Source organism: Mandrillus leucophaeus, unplaced genomic scaffold (genome assembly GCF_000951045.1).
Source record: "Mandrillus leucophaeus isolate KB7577 unplaced genomic scaffold, Mleu.le_1.0 Scaffold457, whole genome shotgun sequence".
Taxonomy (NCBI): Eukaryota; Metazoa; Chordata; class Mammalia; order Primates; family Cercopithecidae; genus Mandrillus; species Mandrillus leucophaeus.
The window spans coordinates 1,204,345-1,230,197 of record NW_012104887.1 but is presented as its reverse complement, the minus strand read 5'-3'; the positions used below and the strand labels follow the sequence as shown (position 1 = coordinate 1,230,197).

Below are 25,853 nucleotides of genomic sequence, written 5' to 3'. Positions count from 1 at the left end.
AGGAAGTTTCTTCTCTATACCCAAATAGCCCCTTGAATACCTATTACAGCATAAAACATACTGCACTGTATCACTGATCTACTCCGCTGCCTGTCCCACCGGACTGCAACAACTTAAGGGCAGAATGTTTTCACCTTTATAATGATCACTACTTAGTAGGTAGCTCAATACATGTGAAATTAATATAGGAGAAAAGAACTAAAACCAACACAATTCTATAGGGTCATGATGTCCCCAGCCCGTGTCACACACAGATGCTTCTAACCTTAGAAACCAACTCACAAAATAGAGAAATATTCTTTTGGTCTCAATATTATACCCCTTTTCCTTTCAGGAAGAAACCTTAATATACCCACAGAAAGGAAATATCCTTACCTTATATTAAAGTACATTACCCCTTGCTCTCTCCTCTTCCCAAACACACAAAGCAGGAGGCATTGTATAAAGGCACTTTATTTTAAAATCAACACATCCTGCTTGTATAAATCAGTTACTCTCCATTTCCAACTTCCATCACCTGAGTTTGAGAGCAGAGTGCGTGGTATTCTCCTGGGCTTAAGGTATAAAGTGACATGGCGTTCAAGAACACGTCCAGTGGGCAGAGCCCATCGGGGCAACCTCTCGGCACTTGCTCCTGCGGAAGAGACATAACTCAGCGGGTCCACCAAGGAGCCTGTCCTGCTATTTCCAGCTGAGCCCAGAGATCTGAGAGGCTCTGACCCACGTGGTATATGTGTGCATACATATTACAGACAGGAAGGCACCACTACCCGGTCAGCTTCCAGAATAAAAGTACTATGCTCTGCTTGTAAAAGTCACTCAAAAAGTGTTGAATTGACTGGGAAGAAACAGTCAAGTTACATCCCTGAACTGGGAGAGCCCTGAACAGGCTCATCCCTGGGGCGTACTCCGGCCTCTGCCCTGGACCCCAGCCCTGATGAAGCAGCCAACACCATGGGTGCTAACAGCAGCACACATCACCTCCCAAAGATACCATCAACAATCTGCAAAACAGGCCTCACAGCCAGGAGGCTACATCCTGACGGGGACACTCAGGAGAAGAGGAGGAGGACCCTCTTCCTAGAAGGAGTCCGTAACAGAACTGGGATAAGGCCCAAGCCCCATCCTGCCACCATCTGTCAAGTTCTGCCTGACCCGTGGGCATAGCCAGGAGTTGCCCTATAGGATTTAGAGAGCTGACTGTGCCGAGGGAGACTCCACTGGGCCTGAGGAGGGGAACCTGGTGCTAACTCAGGTGGGTGAGTTTTGTGGGAAGGCGTCTCACCACCACCCAACCCCACCTCAGGGGTATTACCTTCCCATGGTAATAGAGCTGCACAAACCACTCCTTAGATTCCAGGTGCTGGTAGAGTTCCATGGTCAGGTCAACAGCAAACGGTGGCCATTTGTGGTCAAAAATCCCCAGGGTCATTAAGAGTGGTATGAAGGTCACATCATGAGCCGCATAGAGATACAGCTTTCTGCAAGAGGAAACCGCTCTCCACAATTCTCTACCTCAGGACTCTGAAGGTCAGAATGTGGCCTGCCTCCTTTAAGTAAGACACACTTGCCTGAGAAACCAGGTGACATCTAGAAATCAGCTGAGCCTGGTATAAAACTCCTTTGCAATCGATCGTGGGAAGAACCCTTGTTCCCACTCCCCGTGTCTTCATGAGGAGGGTCTTCGCCAGAGAAACTCTCCTGGCCTCCTCCTTGCCACCCACTCACTCCTCCCTGGTGAGTTTCAAAGAAGAAACTGAGCATGTCTGGCTTAGGCCCTACCTCTCTTCTCTCTTTGGGTCCTGCCAGCCTACATGAATGCTCTTCCTACTCTCAGTCATGGGATGAGTTTAGTAGGGCAAGGTGTGCTCCTTGTTGGGGAGGCTTAAAGTTTTGGGGTATTTATTTCAAAAGAATATTCATAAGCCCATTTGGCCCTCAGCACATTCTCCAAATGGCTTTAATCGGTAATAAGAATGCCATTTTAATCTACATCTGCCTGACACCAATATCCATCTCTTAGGAAAGACCAAGGATTTTATTTATGAACCCCCATCCTAGAAGACTAGCATTGGATCCTGTGGTATTCTAAAGATCCAAGGCAGAGGGTGGCAAGGTGGCAAAAGCCAGCAAAAATGTACTGTCATTGCAGGTACTGTGAAGGATAGGAAATGGCATTCACAAGATTTGCTATTACAAATCCTGGCCCAAAGTTCCTGTTTCAACTCATTGTCCCCTATTCCTCTTATGCCATCATGAGCTTCTAGCTGTGCATAATACCACAACAGTGCTTCTCCAAAATTCAGGTGAATATCAGTCACCCGGGGATCTTGTTCAATTGCAGATGCTGATTCAGTAGATCAGGCTAGAGCCTGAGAATCTGATGAGTTCTTGGGCAATGGTGAAGCTGTTTGTCTGCAGACCACACTTAGCAAGTACCTAGGACATATAATATTCCACAGCCGTAGTCCCAACCTCGGATTCAAGGCTACAAAAATGGCAATGGAGGCTCATGAGCCACTTCCAACATTTTTTTTTTTTTGAGACAGAGACTCGCTCTGTCACCAGGCTGGAGTGCAGTGGCGTGATCTTGACTCACTGCAACCTCTGCCTCCTGGGTTCAAGCAACTCTCCTGCCTCAGCCTCCCGAGTAGCTGGGACTACAGGTGCATGCCACCACACCCAGATAATTTTTATATTTTTAGTAGAGCTAGGTTTAACCATGTTGGCCAGGATGTTCTCGGTCTCCTGACCTCGTGATCACTTGCCTCGGCCTCCCAAAGTGCTGGGATTACAGGCGTGAGCTACTGCGCCCGGCCACTTCCAACATTTTTAAATGCCTTATGGATATCATACCTTCTTTACACTCAATGAAAGTGGTTCAAACTACACAATCCATTAAGCAATTATCTTTGTTTTGGACTATTATCATATCAAATCAGTGTCACATCATAATTGGCTATTGTTTGACATATCTTCAATTAATAAAAAAAAGGAGAGAGAGAAAGCAACAGGAAATTTGAGGTTCTTTTCACTAAACTAAAATTTTCAAAACATGGTAGGAGGGATGCAGCAGGAAGAAAGGTTAAAAGATTGTGAACCTTTTTGAGACTTGGGGCCTGTTAAACATCTACCTTTGGTCACTGACAGCCTGATTCTTGCCTCCCTAAGATCTGGGTTCCCTCCCTGCAGCCAGAAGTCCCCACAGCCCTTAGCTGCACAAAGCAGAGTTGCTGTGCCAGGTACCTGATGTTGTTGGGTGCGGTGGCAGAATCCACGGCTCTCAGCAGGTTGCCCTCCAGGATATGGAGGAATGGGCCGACTGCCATCTGAAGACTTTCCCTGTGAAAAGTGAACAACATTTAAGCACCTAGAGGGCACTCAGCATTCAGGGGACACAGACTGATTCTGCCCCCAGGACCTCAGGAGTCCAATCAGACAGAGCTGAGAAAAAGGCAAGTCATGCATAAGGGCTAGCAATGGGCCAGAAGGAGAGAAACGGCACTGAGGCTGGTCTTGGGGTCCTCTGTGAATAAAGACTCCCAACAACACAAGCACCAGCACACAGACCTGTTGTGAACACAACTGAGATGGGAGGGGCTGAGGGAGCAGGAGGGTGATAACCTGGATAAGCCGTGACCAACTAGGCCTTGAGGAATCAAAGAACAAAGCTGACAAAGCTAGGAAGGAGAAGGGGTAATAATTTCCAGGAATTCTAGAAGGCCCTTAGAAAAACAATCAGAAGTAACAAGAACATCCTAAATTTTGTTTCCTATGTGCCAGCCTTCCTTCTTTTGGAGTTTAGACCATAAGGTCATTTCTTATTTATGTCTTATTTATTTTACAGAAGAGGTTCAGTGGTTGTGCTCCCAGGCTTGGCTCTGCGGCTTCACCACTTTCATTCTCAGGCCTGTCCCATCACGACCACAGGTGACTACTGCAGCTTAAAGCACATTCACTCACAGTAGTGAACAAAGTCCACTTACTATAGAAGAAAGAAATGTTTCTCATCTACTCATCCTAGCAGCTGATTAGCTTCCATGGAGCCTTCAGGGGCCAGTCTTCTCCTTGTTTTTGTGCTTCTTACTTTTTATCAAAGAGAAAAAAATACCCCTCCTAGAATTCCCAGAACCCAGTTACTGACAAATGAAAACAAGGTTGCCATGACTGGCTTAGACAAATCCTTATTCGTGGTGATTGGGTAAATGACCATCTTTATAAGTCAAGGAATGTTGCGGCAATGGATGAAGAACAGGCAACCAATACTGTATGCAACATATACTTTTCAGAAGAATATATACAGGCAAAGCCAAGTTGTATGACCTTGTGAGGTTGTAACCATTTGTCCTTGAAGAAATGTTAGTTTTATAAAATCAGGGCTAATTGGAATGGAATAGACAAGGTCCTGTTTAAAGTGATTTTTTTTTTTTTTTTGAGATGGAGTCTCGCTTTGTTGCCCAGGCTGGAGTACAGTGGCATGATCTCGGCTCACTGCAAGCTCCGCCTCCCGGGTTCACACCATTCTCCCGCCTCAGCCTCCAAGTAGCTGGGACTACAGGCACCTGCCACCATGCCCGGCTAATTTTTTGTATTTTTAGTAGAGACGGGGTTTCACCGTGTTTGCCAGGGCGGTCTCGATCTCCTGACCTCGTGATCCGCCCGCCTCAGCCTCCCAAAGTGCTGGGATTACAGGTGTGAGCCACCGCGCCTGGCCTGTTTAAAGTGATTTACACCAGAACAAAGCAAACTACACCATAGGCCAAATCTGACCAGTTTTGGTAAATAAATTTTACTGGCACACAGTTGTGTCTATTTGTTTGCATATTGTCTTTGGTTGCTTCATGTTACAAGGGCAGAGATGAGTAGTTTTAACGGAAATTGCATGATCCTCACAGCTTAAAATATTTACTAAATGTGTGTGTGTGTGTGTGTGTGTGTGTGTGTGTGTGTGTGTTGATACAGGAGAAGGCAGTAGTAAGTAACAAGTTAGGTACGGTGGGGCCCCTGCACAAACAGAAAAGGGAAGCTGGCAAGTCCCAGGGAGTGGCAGCAAGCTGTGTGGCTTGGTAGGAACCTTCTGGACACCCTAGGCTTGCACAAAAGTGGACACACTGACTCCGAGTGGAAGGAATGCAGTCAAGGGCTCTTATCCTTAGGCACTCAACCGTGCAAATTCTTGAACTGTTAGATGCCTTTCCCCCCTACTCATCTTTCCCCAGACTACTTCCTACCTCCCCTCCTCTATCAAGTCACCTATTTTTAGTGCAAGCTGAATGCTCTCAACCAATCAGAAAAAAAAGGTGTCTTCCGAAATTTGGTAAGAGGAAAACTTTCCATTCTGGTAGTCAGGAAACACACCTAGAAACAGAACCCTAACTGTGAGTCATACAGCGAAAACACAGAATAGGTAGTCAGTGGATCTGGGTCCAAGTTCTGGCTCCATCACTTGCTAGCTGGGCCTAGACCAGGGAGGCAGTATCTCTCAGCCTCAGTTTCTGTATCTATAAAGCCAGGGAGAAAGGTATCTCTCTCACCTCACAGTGAGAATGTGAAAATGATTTGTAAATTGTAACATGATGACTAAAGAGAGAAATGAATATTCTTTCTTCAGCTCCCTGCCACCCAAATCCTTTAAACCTTAAAGCAAAAGGAAAAGGCAAGTGATAAAGTCAGGAGGGTGGTGGCTCCTGGTTCTGCATAACAGGGAACAGAAGCACTAGGTCACCAGTTCCAGCTGCAGAAGTGCAAAGACCTAGGGTCTACTGGCAGGCGGGCAGAGTGGGGTTCAGCCTCTTTACACATGGAGACATCAGCTGCCAGGCGTGAGTGGGCCTGATGAACTCCTCTTCCCCATACACTTGGATGTCTGACCAAGTGTGACTTCATGCCAGCAGTGAGAGGCCCCTCACCTGTCTTCCTTGGGCAGTATGTACAAGGATGTGTCCACAGCTCTCTCTTCAATCATCCGTGCAAATCTCTTCAGCATGGGGCAGCTTGGGAGGCTGTGTGCCTGAAAGGGCCACATGGAGTTTTAGAAAAAAATGCTTCTCACCTACTGATTCTAGCAACTGATCAGCTCCCATGGAACCTGCAGGAGCCTGTCTTCTCCTGGGAAGAGAAGATGGGCTCAAGAACAGCTATGTCTGTTAACAGCTCAAGAAGATATGTCTATAAAGCTCTTCCAAAGCTATTACTAGCTATCTGAAGGCCAGGGGGAAAAAAAAAAAAGAAAGGGTTTCTTCCCTTTCTGATGACTCCCCATCTACTCCAAAATGATTAGCATTTTTGTTTTTTGTTTTTTTTTGTTTTGAGATGGAGTCTTGCTCTGTCGCCCAGGCTGGAGTGTAGTGGTGCGATTTCGTCTCACTGCAAGCTCCACCTCCCGGGTTCACACCATTCTCCTGCCTCAACCTCCCGAGTAGCTGGGACTACAGGTGCCTGCCACCACACCCGGCTAATTTTTTTTGTATTTTTAGTAGAGACGGGGTTTCACCATGTTAGCCAGGATGGTCTCGATCTCCGACCTCGTGATCCGCCCGCTTTGGCCTCCCAAAGTGCTGGGATTACAGGCGTGAGCCACCGCGCCCGGCCTGTTTTTCTGGGTTTTTTTTGGAGATGAGTTTCACCCTGTCACCCAGGTTGGAATGCAGTGACATGATCTCAGCTCACTGCAACCCCTGCCTCCTACGTTCAAGTAATTCTTCTGCCTCAGCCTTCTGAGTGGCTGGGACTACAGATGTGCACCACGATGCCTGGCTAAATTTTGTATTTTTAGTAGAGACAGGGTTTCTCCATATTGGCCAGGCTGGTCTCGAGCTCCTGACCTCGTGATCCTCCCACCTTGGCCTCCCAAAGTGCTGGGATTACAGGCATGAGCTACCGTGCCCAGCCTGTATTTTTTAACTTAAAAAAAAAAAAAAAAAAAAAAAGATGAATAAAATCCAAAGTAAGGAATTCATAAATTCCTACTTGACCTTCGTTTTCCCAAAATGACTTCTAAAAAATACGCCATACAAATATATGATATGAACTCTTGCCTTCTAACCTTAAACCTGTTTTACACATAAGAGCAAGGTGCATTTCTGCCTTCAGGGTACACTGCCATTTTATTTTCACAAGAGAAGGAGGGAGGATCCTATACACCTTTGGATGTCCAACTTCTGAATCTAGAGAAACCTTTCCCATTATCAGTCTTCTTTATATATTTATTACAGAAAAAAAGATCCTATGGCTAAATAAGCTTAAGGAAAACAGACTTAAAGATTAACCAGCTTTCTTTACGAAAGGCATCTCAGATTTTTTTAATGTGTTGATGTACATATAGTACTCTCAAGAAGTGATACAATAAATAGGGATTCCAAAACTTTTAGACCCTACTCATCCCTTCCAACCATTGCCCCCACCTGCCCAAACACACACTTGCATATTGGGTGTTCTGGGGAACATGCCTCAAGAAGCTCTGGTCTAGAGTTCAGTGCCTGTGTTCCTACCTGGGTAAGGAGTCTTCCTCGATTGCTCCCTATCCCTCAGTCCCCACATCCATTCTATCTGCAGGTCCTATCACAGTTGCCTCCAAACCAGGAGGCCTCCACCCACTTCTCTCCCCCTAGTTTTAACTCAGGAGCCAGCCCACCAAGGCTATTATCCCAGGCTCCCCAACCCCAGGACTCACCTGCTCGGCAGCCACATTGTCCAGGAGGATGAAGAAGTCCACTTCATCACTACTGTCAATGCCCATCCCTTCCTTCACCTTTTTCAAATCCTCTGAGATTCCTGGCTGTAAAGAGGCAGTCTTCCTGCGGCCTCTGACAACAAAACAAAGAGTAATGTCTTATATTCTATAGTGATTAACAGTTTACAAAGTGTACTTCACATTTGGGATTATCATTTGGGATACCATTTAATCCCCACAACCCACTGGGGTTAGCTGGTATTATCCCAATTTTATAGATGCATAAACTAAGGCTCTATAAGGTCAAATGACTTGTAAACATAAGTTAGCAAGTACCGGGGTTAGAATAACAGGATGAATTTTCCAAATCTCACTCTAGCATTTGCATTATATAAAAAATGATGGAAGCATGGCCCACGTGTGTCTGAAAACAGCATTCTCTTTTCTTTATGGAATGCCATATAATCTTAGTGCAGCCTAGAGATACCTGATAACTGAAAAGTGTCATCAGCCCAAACCAATCTATCCTACATAGAAACATATTGGTAAGAGAAGAAAAGTCTGTGTCTTCTTGGGCTTGTACACCTGGATTTGCAGGTTAAAGACAGTCTCAGTCATCTTTTATTTCACCTGTTGGTTTCCTCATCTGCCCCACCTGAGAGCCCCGGGTCGTCAGGAGGATAATATTTTGTAAATGGCAAAGGCCTACTCGTGGCTGTATGTATCATCTTGCTAGCCCAACGTGCGGCTCTTCTCAGAATTCCTGACCTTCACCATGGGTCTGTCACTATGAATAAGACTTCTTCACTCCCTAGACAGCTGATGTCACATTTAAGTGTAATTTAAACCTTCCCATCCATTATTCGCCAGTAGGGTAAGCCTGGGCAGGCCCTCAGTACAGACAGTTCTGCCAGCAAAGGTGGTAAAAGGCTGTCCCTAACTAGTGAGCAAGAAACCAGGAGCAGTTACCTGGTTCTCTGCCTCAGGCTCCAGCAGCTTTGGTAGTTGGGATACAAGACTTCTGAATCTGCTTCATCAGTGTGGATGATGATGGGTCCTGGAAGAAAGGTAGGAAGCACAGGCAGGCAGAGGCTTCAGCTTGTTCTTCCCAGCATCTCCACCCGCTTCTCTTTGTCTACAGAGATGGAGCAGAGATCTGCTCTGAGAGGCAGATCATCAAGGTTACCCCTTAAGGACAGAGAATGCCCTCCACATGCCCTGGCCCTGCCGAAGGAGGCTCTCCTATAATCTGAGCAATGGAAACAGTAAGTCACAGCAGCCTTGTTCTGTCTAGCATAAGCCCTCCTATTAGGCCACAAATAGACTAGAGCAGGTAATAGACCTGAATCAGACTGGCAACTCCCTGACCCCTTCCAAAAAATCCCTGCTGTAAAGCACTACCAGCATCTGGGCATTCTAATAAAGAGTAGCGTTATCAGAACTAAGTTACTATCTTGCTTCCCGAAGCCTGATCCTATAGGCCACTATAGTGACTTATCACATAACAAACTGAGAAAAGTGAACGCAAGGCCACAGATCCTCTCAGAGACCCCATTGCCTTGCCCAAAATAAAAAGCCAGGCTTTTAGATGAATGGCTGGTCTAACCAAAGATCTAACCAAAGAAACTACAAACAATGTTTCTTATGTCTCTCATGGCAGCTCACTGCTGTTCAGAGCTCCTCAGTACCGTTGTCCCCTCCTGTCAATGCCCAAAGAAGGTGTTCTAACACCTTCCCAGGCTTTGCTCTGTGCCGGAGATGGCAAGTGCCATCTCTGTGTGGTAGGTTCTTTTTCCACACCACTCAAGCCTGATGGCAAAAGAAGTAGCTCCCCAGCAGCAATTTGGGATTCACTGAGGTCAGTCTGCAGAGTGATCAGCTGAATCAAAGTCCCAAAGGGGTATTTATTCCCAACTTATGGATAGTCAGAACCAAGGGCTTTAAAAGTAGCCTATAACTTCACTAGAATATCAGAATCCACACACACATCATTGGTGTGAACAGAAGAAGAAACCACACTGAAAGTCATGAGTTTAGTCTTCAGTCCACAACTAACCAGCAGAGTCGCCTTGGAAAGTCACTACCGTTCTCTGGGGTTCATCTGTACATCGAAGGGGTGGGACTATATCAGCCACAGAACCTCCTCCAACCTCCCACTATTATGTAAAGCATAATAATAAAAGAAGAGGTGTGATGGCTGCAAGGTGGAGATCCAAAGCATAGTCCACTTGCATGTCCCATCCCCTCCGTTTCTGTACTTTCTGAGACCCCTCTGAAGAATCCTGGGGTTCTGCAAGATGTGTTGTGAAAAGGACAAACCAAATGATCTGATGCCGCCTCCAGATATACATGTCCTCAAAGAAACAGTTGAGCATAAAACGAAAAAGTAGGATTCTGAACCAAGACTGCCAGAGTTTGAATCCTAATTCCACCATTTACCAGTTTTGTGTCCCTGGGCAAGTCATTGAGCCTCTCTATGTCTTGGTTCTCTTATCTGTAAAAGGGGATAATGACACCTACCTCATAGGGTTATTACAAGAATTAAACAAGTTAATATATGCAAAGTTCTTAGAACAAAGTTTGTTGCATACAATTGGTCCTCCACATCCTTGGGTTCCACATCCATGGATTCAATCAACCATGGATTAACAATATTTAAGAAATAAAGAACAATACAAACTAACATAATAAAAATAACAAATTAGAAAACAGTACAGGATAATACATCGCATTTGTGTTGTATTGGGTATTAAAAGTAATCTAGAGATGATATGAAGTACATGGGAGGATGAGCATAGGTTACGTGCAAAGCTATGCCATTTTATAAAAGGGACTTGAGCATCTGTAAATTTTGGTATCTGCCAGGGGAGACGGTTGTCTTGGAACCAATCCCTTTTGGATACTGTGGAATGACTGTACTAGGTCCTTTATGTGTTAGAATAACTATGACTTAAACTTCTATAACACTAATAAAATTATAAACCTCTAATAGTTCCATCTGGGGTCTGATAATGCTGTCTGGATTTTGGACCCACAGTTTATGATAAATAAGGCACACTTGAGTAGACAAATGTACACTGAGTAAATGATTGGCCAAGTGGGCAGACCAACAATCTCCAGCTTTCCCCACAGCCTGATTCTCTGTAGCTTACATGTAACCTCTGGGACTTTTCTAGGATTTTACTCCGAAAGCAATATCCCAAAGTTGCAGCATTTCCATCAACAGTGCCACCTTCTGGGATTCTTTTTTTTTTTTTTTTTTCCTGAGATGAAGTCTTGCTCTGTCACCCAGGCTGGAGTGTAGTGGTGTGGTCTTGGCTCACTGCAACCTCCACCTCCCAAGTTCAAGCAATTCTCCTGCCTCAGCCTCCTGAATAGCTGGGATTACAGGTGCCCAACACCATGCCTGGCTAATTTTTGTATTTTTAGTAGAGATGGGTGTTTCACCATCTTGGCCAGGCTGGTCTTGAACTCCTGACTTTATGATCTACCCGCCTTAGCCTCCCAAAGTGCTGGGATTACAAGCGTAAGCCACCACACCCGGCCCCTTCTGGGATTCTTTATTCAAGTCCCTTCATACAGGAAAGGCATGGAAGTAGCTAGGAAAGAAGTCAAACTGGAGTCCCAACACCTGTGGGTCCAGCGCAGGGAGCTGCTACCCAGACACCTGCACCTGAGGCTAGTGATTTCCTTCCGTGCTGGAAACCTGGGACATTCTCAGTCCAGACTGAGAAAATGTTGCCACCAAGAAACATCTTTCCTTCTCAGTACCACTTCTGATGTTTCTAAGAAGATCTTTACCTTTTAGAAGCTAAGCAATTGAGAGCTTTCAGAAGATCAGGCGCTGTGGGTCATTCCTAAACTCAAGGCCTCCCAAGAAGTAAGGGGCAGCCCAAACTGCTTTATGTTACCTAGACACGTACTGTTTGTGTGCAGCAGCCAACTACAGCCAGAACTAGCAGCAGTATCCAACCCAGTTGGGGGTAAGACCAGACTCCTCTTTCCTGAAGGTTCTATTATTTTACATATTTCTTAAAAAGTGTGATGGAAATTTTGTTTCTATTTGAGATATTGCCAAAAAGCTAAACAAAGTAACAAGAACCTTTGCTTTGTGGCACCTGTTTAGTGAGGTCATGATAATCTGAAACTCAGACCAGTGATTAAATGTAAATTTGAGTCAATTACAAATGACAAAATGAAGCTTCATGTGATGGCCAAAGGCTCTCAACACATGGGATCCACGAGGGAAAATAATTAACTCAGTCCTTGGGATGACAAGGTTAGGAACCACTGACTACAACCATTCAGGGGCTGAATATATCAAAACCCAAACTTGATGGACTTTCTCAACTAGGAAAGGCTAGACAGAACACTGTTCACGCTATGGATTATTACCAAGATTAGGGCAGTAGCAGCAGTGTTGGGGCCCAGTGTCCTTCCTTTCCAGCAATGTCTCACCTAAACAAAAAGTCCCCTCGAGTGTTTACAAAACATGGTTAAGACTGCCTTGTGCAGCTTGTGTAGAAGCTTGAGGGGAGAAGCCAGGAGCCAGAGGCAGATCAGAGCAGCTGCTACACTGCTGCTACTGTGGAGGTCAGGCTGGCAGGGGCACCATAAGGCCAGACAGGGAAGGACCCACCGGACTAGGTACACACTGGAAGTCACACATGCAGGAGAAAACAAATCAAGGGAACAGGCACCAAGAAAGAGACAGAGGCTTTGGAGGCGAGAAGCAAGAACCCCAGGGACAGGGACTGACTGGGATCCCAAATACGAACCTTCTTTCTGACACTGGAAAAGCCCAGCCAGCAAACAACGGGTGGACTCCAGATTCCGAAAAATGTTAGTGGAACGAATACTGAAAAAAATAAGACAGTGACAGTCATAAAAGGAATATTTAATTATATACACTCTTATTTTATCCCACAGAGGCTCCAGGGGTCTTTTAAGAGTACATAAGGAGAGCTATGGAACTAGGAAGAAAGCTTGACTTCTCTGTGGGATGTCTGCCCTCAAGAGACTCGAAGTCCAATGAATGTGACCTCCAGGAACCACCTGTTCACCAGATCCTGTGACATAAGGGTATGCAGCATGACAAACTGTCCCCCAAACTACCTTGGGTGAGAGTGGGAACCATCTTTGGGAGTCAGGACAGGTATCCTCATGCTCAAGACCTTAAATTAAGTGCAACATCCCTTTTCAAGTGACTCACAAGACCTCCTGTGGGTTGAAGGTTGGTGAAAGAAAGGGAATGTCTTCCACATAGTTCTTCCTCAGTCTCTCTCCCAAGGCAAACATCTGCTGCATGCCCACCTTGGTCAGCTGCCCAGCAAACATGCCCCCCTAAAGTAGGGAAGAAAGAGAAAGAAGAATGAAAACACCTGACAGCCTGCTGAACTCAGCCCAGAGAAAACCACCCAACCTTTGCAGTGGGGCTCCCCCGAGCAAGGAAGCATTGCTCACCTTCAGGGTGGTCTCACGGTATTGAGAGTCATAAGGAGAATATGGTTTCGGACCACCAGTTAGACTGGTGACTGTGTAATCAAACTGAGTTTGGGGTGGGACCTCTAATAGCTGCGGGTTCCACTCTACCTGTTAGTATCACACAAACAAAACAAAACAAAACAAAAACAAAAAAACACATTGTTTAAAAATGGTTCTTGAAATGTACTGCATTAACATCTCAAAGTACTCAGAACACATGGCTGGAATCACTGACACTAGGCCTGCACCTTCCCGTGGGATGGAAGGAAAGAAATGTTAGCTGAAATTAAGGGAAGAAAAGACGGTGATTTATTATTCCAGGTGTCCTTAGCCTAAGTCCTGTTATTGCTACACTAGTAATGACTGCTAAGGGGCTGCTCTGGCACTTAGCCCACACTGAAGTAAAGGGGAGAAGTGACCAGAATGCCTGGCATGCGGATACATAGTGAATGAATGAAGAGATGGATGAAAGAAATATGATATCAGCGACCATATGTGTGTAAGAATTTATAAGGAATTAATCTGGAGGTTTCTATGCCCTATCCCAGCTTAAGGATTCTACTTAATGTCCCTTGTAACTACTACATTTTTCTCCTCCTTTCATGCAATTCGTGAAACAAGCAGCTGCCACCTAGGAAGATGTTGCTTTTTCACGATCTTCTGTTATTCCTTGCAATCTGGCTCCTGCCCCAACTGTGCTGTAATGATTTCAAAACATCACTAGTGGCCACAGGTCTCATAGCTCCAACTGTCCATAAAACTCTGACACTCATTGAGTCAGATGTGATGACTTCAATTTTAAAAACAAGTCTAATCCCATAGACCAATTCCCCTTCCCAATCTACTATGTCCCTCTCAATGTTACCACAGTTCTCCTAGGCCCCAAACCTCATACTTTTGGCTCCCTGTGGATCCACCATCCCCACACCAAGTCCTGTTGATCACTGCCTAGAAGAAAAGTCCTCCCCAATGGTCCTTCCATTATCTTATTGTACAATGTAAACCTTATTACTACAGGCAAAAGCCTGTGACAAACTCCTCCCTTTTACCTGCACAATCCATCCATCCATAGCCAACTAATTAATCTTTTTGGAAAAAATATTTTTTTATTGCATATAAATATTTTATATTTTAATTGACAAATAATTGTATATTGTATATATTTATGGAGTATAATGTGATGTTTTGATATACATTTACGTTTGATATATTAACTAATGTAAACAAAATTCATCAGCTCACATGCTTTCATTTTTATGTGGTGAAAATATGTAAAGTCAACCTTTTAGTAACATAGGCATACATAATTTTATTGCTCCTTACAGATACTGCATTTTTCACAAATTGAAGGTTTGGAGTAACTCTGCATTGAGCAAGTCTATCAGTGCCATTTTTCCAACAGCACGTGCTCATTCATGTCTCTGTGTAAAATTTGGTAATTCTCATAATATTTCAAACTTTTTCATTATTATTAAATCTGTCAAGGTGATCTATGATTTGTGATTTATTTTTTGTTTTGAAATGGGATCTGGCTATGTTGCCCAGGCTGATCCTAAACTCTGTGATCTTTGATGCTACTATTTTAACTATTTGGGAGTGCCATAAACCGCACCCATGTAAGATGGCAAACTTAATCAATAAATGTTGTGTGTTTTCTGAGTGCTCTGCTGACTGGCTTTTCCTCCATCTCTCTCCCTCTCCTTGAGCCTCCTTATTTTCTGAGACACAACAATATTACAATTAGTCCAGTTAATAACCTTACAATGGCCTCTAAGTGTTCAAGTGAAAGGAAAAGTTGCAAGTTTCTCACTTTAAATCAAAAGCTAGTAATGATTAAGCTTAGTGAGGAAGGCATGTAGAAAGCTAAGATAAGCCAAAGCCTATGCCTCTTGCACCAAACAACCAAGTTACGAATGCAAAGGAAAAGTTCTTGGAGGAAATTAAAAGTACTACTCTGGTGAACACACAAACAATAAGAAAGTGAAACAACCTTATTGATAACATGGAGATATTCAATGCAGAAGAAACAGCCTACATAGGAAGAAGATCCCAGCTAGGACTTTCACAGCTAAAGAGAAAAAGTCAATGCCTGGCTTCAAAGCTTCAAAGGACAGGCTGACTCTCATTAGAGATTAATGCAGCTGGTTTCTTGAAGTTGAAGCCAAGGCTCATTTACTACTCTGCAAATCCTACAGCCCTTAAGAATTATGCTAAATGTACTCTGACTGTGCTGTATAAATGGAACAACAAAGCCTGTATGGCAGCACATCTGTTTACAGCATGGTTTACTTCATATTTTAAGCCCACTGTTGAGACCTACTGCTCAAAAGAAAAAATGGATTCCTTTCCAAATATTACTGCTCATTGACAATGCACCTAGTCACCCAAAGGCTCTAATGCAGATGTACAAAATTAATGTTGTTTTTGTGTCTGCTAACACAACATCCTTTCTGCAGCCCATGGCCCAAGGAGTAATTTTGACTTTCAAGTCTTTATTTTTTAAGAAATACATTTTGTAAGGCTATTGTTGCCCTAGATAGTGATTCCTCTGATGAATCTGGGCAAAGTAAATTGAAAACCTTATGGAAAGAATTCACCATTCTAGATGCCATTAAGAACATTTATGAGGAGGAGGTCAGAATAGCAACATTAAGAGAAGTTTGGAAGATTTGATTCCAACCCTCATGGATGACTTTGAAGATTCAAGGCTTCCGTGGAAGGAGTAACTGCAGATGTGAGGGAAATAGCAAGAGAACTAGAATTAGATGTGGAACCTTAAGTTTTGACTGAATTGCTACAGTCTCATGATAAAACTTGAATGCATGAGAAGTTACTTCAAAGAAGTGGTTCCTGGAGAGGGAATCTAGTCCTGGTGAAGATGGTGTGAACACTGTTGAAATTACGACTGGATTTATTACAGAAACTTAATCGACAAAGCAGTGGCAGAGTTTGGGAAGATTGACTCCAATTTCAAAATATGTTCTACTGTGGGTAAAATGCTATTAAACTGTGTCACAAGCTATAGAGAAATCTTTCATGAAAGGAAGAGTCTATTAATGTGGCAAACTTCACTGTTGCCTTATTTTTAAAAATTGCCATAGCCACCCCAACCTTTAGCAACTACTACCCTGATCAGTCAGCAGCCATCAACTCAAGGCAAGACCTTCCATTGGCAAAAAGATCATGACTCACTGAAGGCTCAGGTGATCACTAGCACTTTTTAACAATAAAGCATTTTTTAATTAAGGTATGTACATTTTTAGACATGCTATTGGATAACAGGATACAGAACAGTGTAAACATAACTTTTATATGCACTGGGAAACAAAAAAAAAATTGTGGGACTCACTTTATTGCGATATTTGCTTTATTATGGTGGTCTAGACCTGAATCTGCAATATCTTCACGATATGCTTGTATGTGTAGAATCTAAAACAGTCAAACTCACAGAATTAGAGAGCAGAATGGTGGTTATCAGAGGCTGGGGGGGCGTGCAGTGAATGGGGAAAGGAGAGATTTTTATCAATGGGTATAAAATTTCAGTTAGACAGGAATAAGCTTTAGTGATCGATTGTACAGGATGGTGACTACAATAAATAATAATGCATTGTATATTTCAAAATCACCTAATTAATCTTGCTAAGCCACTTTCATCATATCAGTAGCTTTTTCCTAATGTCTCAGAGGTAAACATCTGTCCTTCAAGGACTTCTACATCATGGCTGGGTGCAGTGGCTCATACCTGTAATCCTAGCACTTTGGGAGGCTGAGGTGGGAGGATCACTTGAGACCAGGAGTTCAAGATCAGCCTAGGCAACATAGCAAGACCTCATCTCTTAAAAAAATAAATTTAAAAAAAGGACTTCTACCCCTTTGCCCAGCCCCTGTACTCAGCTTCACTGCTTCCCTCCTCCCCTCCAACCCAAAAGTTGCCCACTGCTTCTGCAAAGATGCCTTCCAGCTTGCTTCTCTTGCTTGGAGGGACTCCTGTTCCTATCTGTCCATCACCTTGTTTTCAATGTTCAAGGATAGCTCAACTCTTACTTCCCCATCACTGACTACTCCAGCTTTCAATGGTTATCTTCTAAATATGAATTCCTATAACATTTACAATAAAAAAAATTTAACTCAATTTCCTACTACTTTGTTTAGTTTTAAAACTAACATTTAGAAACCTACTATGTCACATATCATCATATTTATCTTCATCCCTCCCAGAACTATCCCAGGAAAATGGCACTGGGAGCCTCAGATTCTCTTTGCATAGAGGGAGCCCTCCATTCTTCCCAAAGGCACATGTCAGTCCCACTGGCACCTGGTCTCCAACACATGAACCTCCTTCTGACACATCAGAGGACCAGATGTTCACAGAGAGGCCTTCCTCCTCCTTTCACAGTTAATCACTGCTCCCTCTTTTTGACACTCTAAGCCCTCTGGATAAAAAACCCTTCAAGGGTTCATGGCTCATGTGGCCCCACCTCCTCTCTAGCAGCCCCCTTACCAATTCTTCCCTATTCTACACACCTACTCTCTAGCCACACAACTTTGTTTCCTTTCTCATATTTCATGGCCTTTCAGTATCATGTTTCTTATGCCTGGAATTTTCTTTCCTCATTCATCTAGAAAGACTTTTGTTCACTCCATAAGACTCAACTTAAATGTTCCCAGAAACCTTGGTCATGGCCTTATGCTTTCACAGTTGCTTCAGTGGCTCTCTTTAGTAGCCTTTACCAAAGTGTATTAAACGAGCTCCTTTATTGGTCTGTCCTGTTCAGTAGACTTGGCTTCCTGAGAACAGAGACCGGGTCATCTACTGACCTCTGTTTCCCAGCAAAGGGCCTCACACACAGTAGGTACAATTAATAGCTCTAACAATTTGCCAGCTCTTGTAGAAGATACCCATCTTGAGAAAACTTGACCCTGCCTTTCCTGGGTTTTCAAGTTAGTAAAGAAAAAAGGCCAGCTGTGAATGTAAATGGCAGCAATGCCATAATAGAAGCTGACATGTGCTGCAAGAAACCATACAAAGGCATAGCAGTTCAAAGGCAAGACAGACCTTCTTTTCTGGCTGGGGATTCAGGAGAAGGTTCATTGAGGGAATAGCATTTTAAATGAATAGTATTTAGACAAGCAAATACCTGTACTTAAAAGGGAGGCATGCAGAATTCCAAAAATAACTAGAAAGCTTGAGCAAAGCAGAGATGGTGAAGAATGTGTATGGCAAAGAAGTGGTTTGGTTTGCCTCAACCAGGGAATGGTTTTCCAATTTTTAAGTCAGAAAACACCAAGTAAAGCTAAACTTAGATTTGTACACATAAAGGCAAAAACTGGAATTTCTCTAGTTGAAGTAGGAGTAGGATCCTACAGCCCCAGCTGCTCAACATCACCTTAGCCCAGGGGCTCCACAGAATAAATCTGAAACCTGGCAGCATATATCACAATTGGAATGGGAAGACTAGATGCAGCAAAGCCTATTTTGAGATGTTAGCAATAGCCCACGTGAGAGCCTAAGGCCTCATCTAAGCCAGTAGGAATAGAGGAGATAGATGTAAGACATGTGAGTTAGACTTGGCAAGTGAGTAAATAAAAGCTTTTTTTGGGGACTGTGTTGGTAGGTAAACACGGAGGAACAACAACAACAAAAACGACTATTTTGATTTTTGAGCCTAGTAATGGAGGTATTCCTTGACTAAAACTAAGACCGAGACAGAAAAACAGGTGGAAAGCTGATTTCAGTTATGGGTATTTGGAGACACCTCCTTTGTGTTCCCAGTGCTCCCAACATATTCCCTTAATTGCTGTCTGTTGTCTCTCTCCTTTATCACATTGAAAACTCCTTTAAAGGCAAGACTGAATTATCCATTCTTGTAGTTCCAGTGTCCACCACAGCGCCCACAGGGTCACAAAGCTGTGACACAAAGCTCCACAGGGCCATTCAGCCTCACTAAGAAATCTCCTGTTAGGCACATTCACCAAGAGAGGACCCTTGGTGTCTCCTAGGAGACTGGAGTCCAGGTCATGTCAAATCTAGAGTACAAGTTTTCAGATTTTCAAGAACAGATGATACATCAGTTTCATATAATAGTGTCCACTCCACATCCACACTCTCATTCTCATTCCTGCTCTTAAGCTTCCCAGTTAGTGGCAAAGACTAACTTGATAACTTTACTTATTTTATGTATACCCAACTTCAAGGGGTAATAAAGTAGATAGAGCAAAAATTAAAATATAGTAAGACAACCAATCCCAAGTAGGCAAGAAAGACAAAAGCAAACAAATGTAGGGACAAAGAAATGGATGCAGTAACATGGTTACTAAAATATGTACAAGAAGAAGATCTGTTTACTTACTATAGGTGGGCAACAGACTTGGCACCCAGCTTCTGGACTTTTACATAAACAAAGAAACTTGATCAGCTAGACTAAAGAAAAAGGCAAGCCAATTGTGCAGGAGAAGCACACCATTTCTAATGCTAACAGACAAATTCTTCCCAAGGGTCCTCATAAAGAGGATAGAGTAATATAATGAACATCTTTTCAGCAGTCACAGCAATGAGTTCTGTGGGACTGTTTCTCCTAGTTCTCTCAACACAGAATGATAGCCTCTTACCAAAGTACATTTCAGCGAAGGCAATTTGGTACTGGGATTGAAATACTACATTCCAAATAAAAGAAGAAATCTACATAAAAGTAAAGAAAAACCTTCCAGGTGTAGATTTTAAAATAAAGCAATCATATTAAACCTTGTCTGTACACTGGTATTACCAGGACATTTTTTAAAAGTTACTGATGCCTGAGTCCCATCCTGGGATAATCACATTTGGATTATCCCCCCAAAAAGGGAGGCCTCCACTTTTTTAATGCTCTTCAGTCCAGATAATTCTCAAGCTTCACCAGAGAGTCTTTTACATTATCTGGATACCCTGGACCAATTAAATTAGAATTCTTCAGAAGGAGACCCTGGCATGTGTATTTTTTAAAGCTTCCCAGTTGACTTCAATGTTCCACCACGGTTAAGAACTATCGATCCCGAAGAATGGGTGGACTGACTAGCACATCCCTCATGTAATGCTTCTTGAATACCACTTCTTTTAGCTGAGCTTTGGAAAGGTACTAAGCAACAAAAGATACTGACATGCTTCCCAGCTCATCTATATTGTCAAATAAATAAGGACCCAAATGTCTTAATCAACAGTGAAGCTGGGGTAGGTTAGACTTTATTTTATAAAAACTGAGGAACCTCCCTGGGTGGAGGCCATCTTGACACCCAGGGGAGTTGAGGGAAGCCTGGAAGCAGTGCCAAATCTTTTCTTTTGATAGTGCATTTGGATCTACTCTAATGATTAGGAAAAAAAAAAAAAAGGCCAATCAAGTTCTATATTTTTATGTCCAAAGCACAATCTTTTAGCAAAACAGGTTAAACCAACAGCCATTCAAGCCATAAGAAAACAATAAAACATCTAGTTTTTTGTTTTTGAGATGGAGTCTTGCTCTATCACCCAGGCTAGAGTGCAGTGGCACGATCTCGGCTCACTGCAACCTCCGCCTCCTGGGTTCAAGCAATTCTCCTGCCTCAGCCTCCTGAGTAGCTGGGATTACAGGCGCCCACCACCACACCAGGCTAATTTTTGTATTTTTAGTAGAGAGGAGGTTTCGCCATCTTGGCCAGGCTGATCTTGAACTCCTGACCTTGTGATCCACCTGCCTCAGCCTCCCAAAGTGCTGGGATTACAGGCGTGAGCCACCGCACCCAGCCAAAACATCTAGTGGTTTTTTTTTTTTTTTTTTTTTTTGCACACAGTCTTCCTCTGTTGCCCAGGCTGGAGTGCAGTGGCGCGATCATGACTCACTGCAAGCTCTGCCTCCCAGGTTCACACCATTCTCCTGCCTCAGCCTCTCGAGTAGCTGGGACTGCACCCAAAGTGCTGGGATTACAGGCGTGGGCTACCACACCCAGCCAAAACATCTAATTTTAAATTATGCTACTTTCTGAGAATTTGTGAGATGACTGAATGAAGTGACTTGTCACATACATTAATCTATAAACCAGTCAGAAATCAGGAAACATGTACTAAAGACAAAAAAGTTTTGCCAGGCAGTCCCTTCTGACTATAATTAATAGCAGAACCAAGATTAAAAAATCCCAATAATGGCTGGGCGCTGGCTCACACCTGTAATTCCAGCACTTTGGGAGGCTTGAAGCGGGCGTATCATGAGATCAAGATATCAAGACCATCCTGGCCAACATGGTGAAATCTCGTCTCTACTAAGAATACAAAAATTAGCCAGGTGTGGTGGCGCGTGCCTGTAATCCCAGCTACTCCGGAGGCTGAGGCAAGAGAATTGCTTGAACCCAGGAGGCGGAGATTACAGCAAGCCGAGATCGCACCACTGCACTCCAGCCTTGCAACAGAGTAAGATTCTGTCTCAGAAAAAAATAAAATAAAATAAAAAATTCCAATAACAATCTCTATCAAATTGGATCTTGAAATGAACACCTGACAGAGACTATCCAGAAACAAGTTTTAAGAGGTTAATATTTGCTCATAGCCTAAACTGAAAGAGAGTTGGTTCACCCCTGATTTTTATGCACATGACTTTATACTAGATAACCAAAGATGTTGAAAGCATCTGCCTAAAGTCTGGAGAATATGAGCAGAGAGGAGAGGTAATATGCCTTCTCTAATTGCAAAGTCAGGCCATGGATTCAGATGCTATTTTGTGGCTACACAGATTGAAGATGAATGAAGCTGGTATCCTAAGCTACAATGGACCCTTCAACCATAAAGGCAGAAGATACCCATCACACACCCACTCTCCCTCAGGGATAAAGCCCTAAAAGAATCTAAATCTTTTCCTAGGGCCTTCAGGGTGTATGTATATGGTACATACTAGGTCTAGGCCTGCACATTCAAAGTTTTATTCTCTGTTACCACTGATAACTTTTTGTCTTCTAGGTAAATATAATATATATTCCTACATATGATTCCCCAGTCCTTCTGTACCAAGAATAGAGAAGAACTGGGGGAAGGGGAGCATCAGAGATGGGCTGTATACAAAATCTTAAGGAAAATTTAGTGATCTAATATAGAAAGGCAAAGTAAGAGACTGAAAAAAAAAAATCAAAGAATCAAAATGAAAGAAGCAATCCCAGTACCAGAGAGCATGTGATACAGCCAGAGTAAGGCTAACCAGAAATCTGGTAATGAATTAAGTGCCTTCCAAATGTATTTATTTATGTGGAAAATGCTTTAGAAGTTTAATTTCATGTGCGGCCAATTTTGAAAAATGGGTTTCCAGTTGTACAACGTAAAGACACAATCCTGAAGGTTTCTAGAAAGCAACTATGATTATGAAGAGTATACCTAACATCAATTTTGGACAATCTGTTGGACCTCCTCCAACACCAACCTGGAAGACCAACGATACATCACTCCACATGTGTAATACCTGGGTGTTTGGGGATTTCAGGTTGCCTATTCCTCTTCACTAGGCCTTTCTGCTGTGAAAAGTCACATCCAGGAAAGATAATAATTTTTTAAAAACTATTCGTGCTTTAGTTATAATTATCCTGACAAAACCAGGCAGATTTTTAAGACATAACAGCCACAGACTAGCCCATTTTTAATTTTTTCCGACCTCAAATCCCTTCCACTATAGGTTTAGTAACCTTAAACAGAAAAAGAGAACCCTAGAATACAACACTTGTTACAAAAAAAAAAAAAAAAAAAAACTTCAGATCTCAAATGGCCTCCAGCAAACCCTGAGAAAAAACTGTTATAAAGTTTGTTTCCAAAGGCAACGACCTTATCCACTGTGATCTCAGTTAAGAGTCCTGTCACTAAAGTCCCTTCAGCTGACAAACCACCTTCAAAATTGTCACACAGAAGTGCACTGCACCCTTGTACTCATGTTCACCCAGACACTTAATAGAAATGCTGACCTGGGGCACTACTCCACACTTGCTGAATCAGAATCTGCAACGCAGCAGGATCCCCAGGCGACTCCCATGCGTCTTAAGAAGCGCTTACTGCGCCATCAGGGCAAAACGGGAAGTTCCGGGGCTGTCCTACCCCCAGCAGGTCCTTTGCTCAAGAGCCTGGGGAGGAACTGGCTACTGCTGTTTTCCCCTCTTCTGGACCCAACCCGAGCCCCGCTCCACGCGAGTAAAGCTCTGAAGATGTGTGTTCCGGCGAGACGCCTGGCCTGGCACACGGTCCTCGCCCCACCAGCCCCGGCCCGGGCCGACCTCTCACCTGCTCCTCCAGCGGGAGCGGCTTGAGAGGACTCCGCGCCCCGTGTCGAAACACGACCTGCACCATTTTCAACTTCAGCAGGCTGCGGTCGACTGGACGCTGGTCATCGGCCCCCTGCAGCTCGGCCAGGGCCACCCGCCGCTGGTGCAGACAGTACGCCAGCGAGGTCAGGACGCCCACCGGGGTCCACAAGCGCATGCTGAAGACACCAGTGATCATGGTGGTAGGCCCTCGCTGCCCTCCGGGTTGAGGCTGCAGGAGGCAAACACAAGCCCTCTGCGGGCGCCGGGGCTCAGCGGGCGCCCCCAAGTCCGCGGGAACCTGCGGGTGCGTACATCCAGCCCCTCAACAAGCAGGGACCGCTGTGCCTCCCGGCCTTGAGGGAAACCCCGAGCGGGAACGTGGGGAGGGAACAGGAGGTGGCGGCAGTGAAGAGTCCCTGGGACTTTTAACCCGGGTCGGGGTTGGTCGCTCCTGCTGCACACCGAGCCGGGGGAGTTCGGATCCTTATCTTTTGCCCTATGGGGAAACTTAAACTTGTATTTCAAGTTTGGCCTCCAGCACTCTTGAAGGAACAGGAACCGGCTCTGAGTTCCCTGGCGGCAGCGGCTCCACTAAAAAGGACGACTCGATTCCACTTTTCTATAAGCAAGCTCCTACCCACCTCACCTACCCAGGGACCCGTCCCAAGTGGACCCGCGCATAGGAGCACGGGAAAACGAGTCCTGCAGTGACCCCTCGCCTGGAGACTCGGAGTTGTGGGAACTACAGCTCCCACAAGGCTGCGCGTACCGCGGCTCCCAAGAAGTGGCTGGTACCAGCCCCGCTCTGCAGCGGTCCTCGCCCCTCTGGCCCAGCCAGCCGTTTTCCAGGCATGGGTGGCCCACTGACGTTCCTGGTCCGGCCGTGGAATGGAAGTGAATCTGTCGGGCCATGGAATTTGCCAGGCAGGAGGAGCGCGAGCACAGGAGTAGAATTGAGTGGTGGAGGGGAGTAGTTTGAGTCTAGTTTTGAATGCAGAAGACTTCCTTCCGGTCCTGGAAGCCTGGTTGCTGAAGCGAGAAGCTGAGACACCTGCTGAGTGATTACCATTTGCAAAATACAGCACTAGGTGCTTTATATTTAGTCATTTACTACTCCCTTCTCTCTTTTTAAAAAATTCTCGGCCGGGCGCGGTGGCTCAAGCCTGTAATCCCAGCACTTTGGGAGGCCGAGACGGGCGGATCACGAGGTCAAGGGGATCAAGTCCATCCTGGCTAACACGGTGAAACCCCGTCTCTACTAAAAAAATACAAAAAACTAGCCGGGCGAGATGGCGGGAGCCTGTAGTCCCAGCTACTTGGGAGGCTGAGGCAGGAGAATGGCGTAAACCCGGGAGGCGGAGCTTGCAGTGAGCTGAGATCCGGCCACTGCACTCCAGCCTGGGCGACAGAGCCAGACTCCGTCTCAAAAAAAAAAAAAAAAAAAAATTCTCAAGCTTAAGTCATTGTGATCATGTAGAACTTTAAGCTCACTGATGTGTTTACTTCCATCCAGAATATTTCTTGTGGAAAAAGCCAGGCCTTGCCTGTGGGTGTCCCAGTGATTAAGTTGGCACGGTGGCTCACGCCTGTAATCCCAGCACTTTGGGAGGCGGAGGCGGGCGGATCATGAGGTCAGGAGGTCAAGACCATCCTGACTAACACGGTGAAACCCAGTCTCTACCAAAAATACAAAAAAAACAAAAACAAAAACAAAAACAAAACAAACCCACAAAAAACTAGCCGGGCGTGGTAGCGGGGGCCTGTAGTCCCAGCTACTCGGGAGGCTGAGGCAGGAGAATGGCGTGAACCCGGGAGGCGGAGCTTGAGTGAGCTGAGATCAAGCCACTGAACTCCAGCCTGGGCGACAGAGGGAGACTCCATCTCAAAAGAAAGAAAAAGAAAAAAAAAAGAGCCTAAGAACACAGGACAATGCCAGGCTTACCACCTGCTAGTCTGGTTTCTGTTCATATACAGGTATCCCAAGCCTGTGTTCCTGGATCTTTGCAACAGGACACAATCTGGGATCCATTATGTGTCTATCTGAAGGTGAAGGCCAAATTGAGAGGAGACACATTTGTGAGGAGAGTTGGTGTATGCCATCTATTTCTTTAATCATTCTAAATCCTATCTTTGGATCAAACTGGGCCAGATGTAAAGACAACATACTTACAGAGCATGGCTCCTGGCCTGAGAGCAAATTCTGTTCACCAAGCTGGAAGGTTCTGAGTGCTCCCTGATGCAGGAAGGGTCATTTTGGAACACTACACATTGTCACAGTTTTCTCCCCAGCCAAGCCAACGGACTCACTTTTCAGAGTCTTATTGTGTGTGCTGATGTGATTCAAAATCGCATACTGTTTGCTATGGACTCAGTTGTGTCCCCCGCCAAATTCATACCCACTAAGTGACTGTATTTGGAC

General features: G+C 44.5%; 1 protein-coding gene across 1 annotated transcript; it reads right to left on the bottom strand.

Annotated features, from left to right (window-relative positions):
• Positions 1-433: 433 nt before the first annotated feature.
• On the bottom strand, positions 434-24,108 carry ACP6 (acid phosphatase 6, lysophosphatidic). The gene is made up of 10 exons (XM_011994447.1): positions 23,412-24,108; positions 13,136-13,264; positions 12,885-13,015; positions 12,451-12,530; positions 8,642-8,729; positions 7,673-7,805; positions 5,910-6,010; positions 3,247-3,342; positions 1,316-1,481; positions 434-634 (listed from the first exon to the last, which is right to left on the bottom strand). The coding sequence occupies exons 1-10, from the start codon at positions 23,628-23,630 to the stop codon at positions 491-493; spliced, it is 1,287 nt and encodes a 428-aa protein (XP_011849837.1). The 5' UTR covers positions 23,631-24,108; the 3' UTR covers positions 434-490.
• Between the last annotated feature and the right edge of the window lie 1,745 nt (positions 24,109-25,853).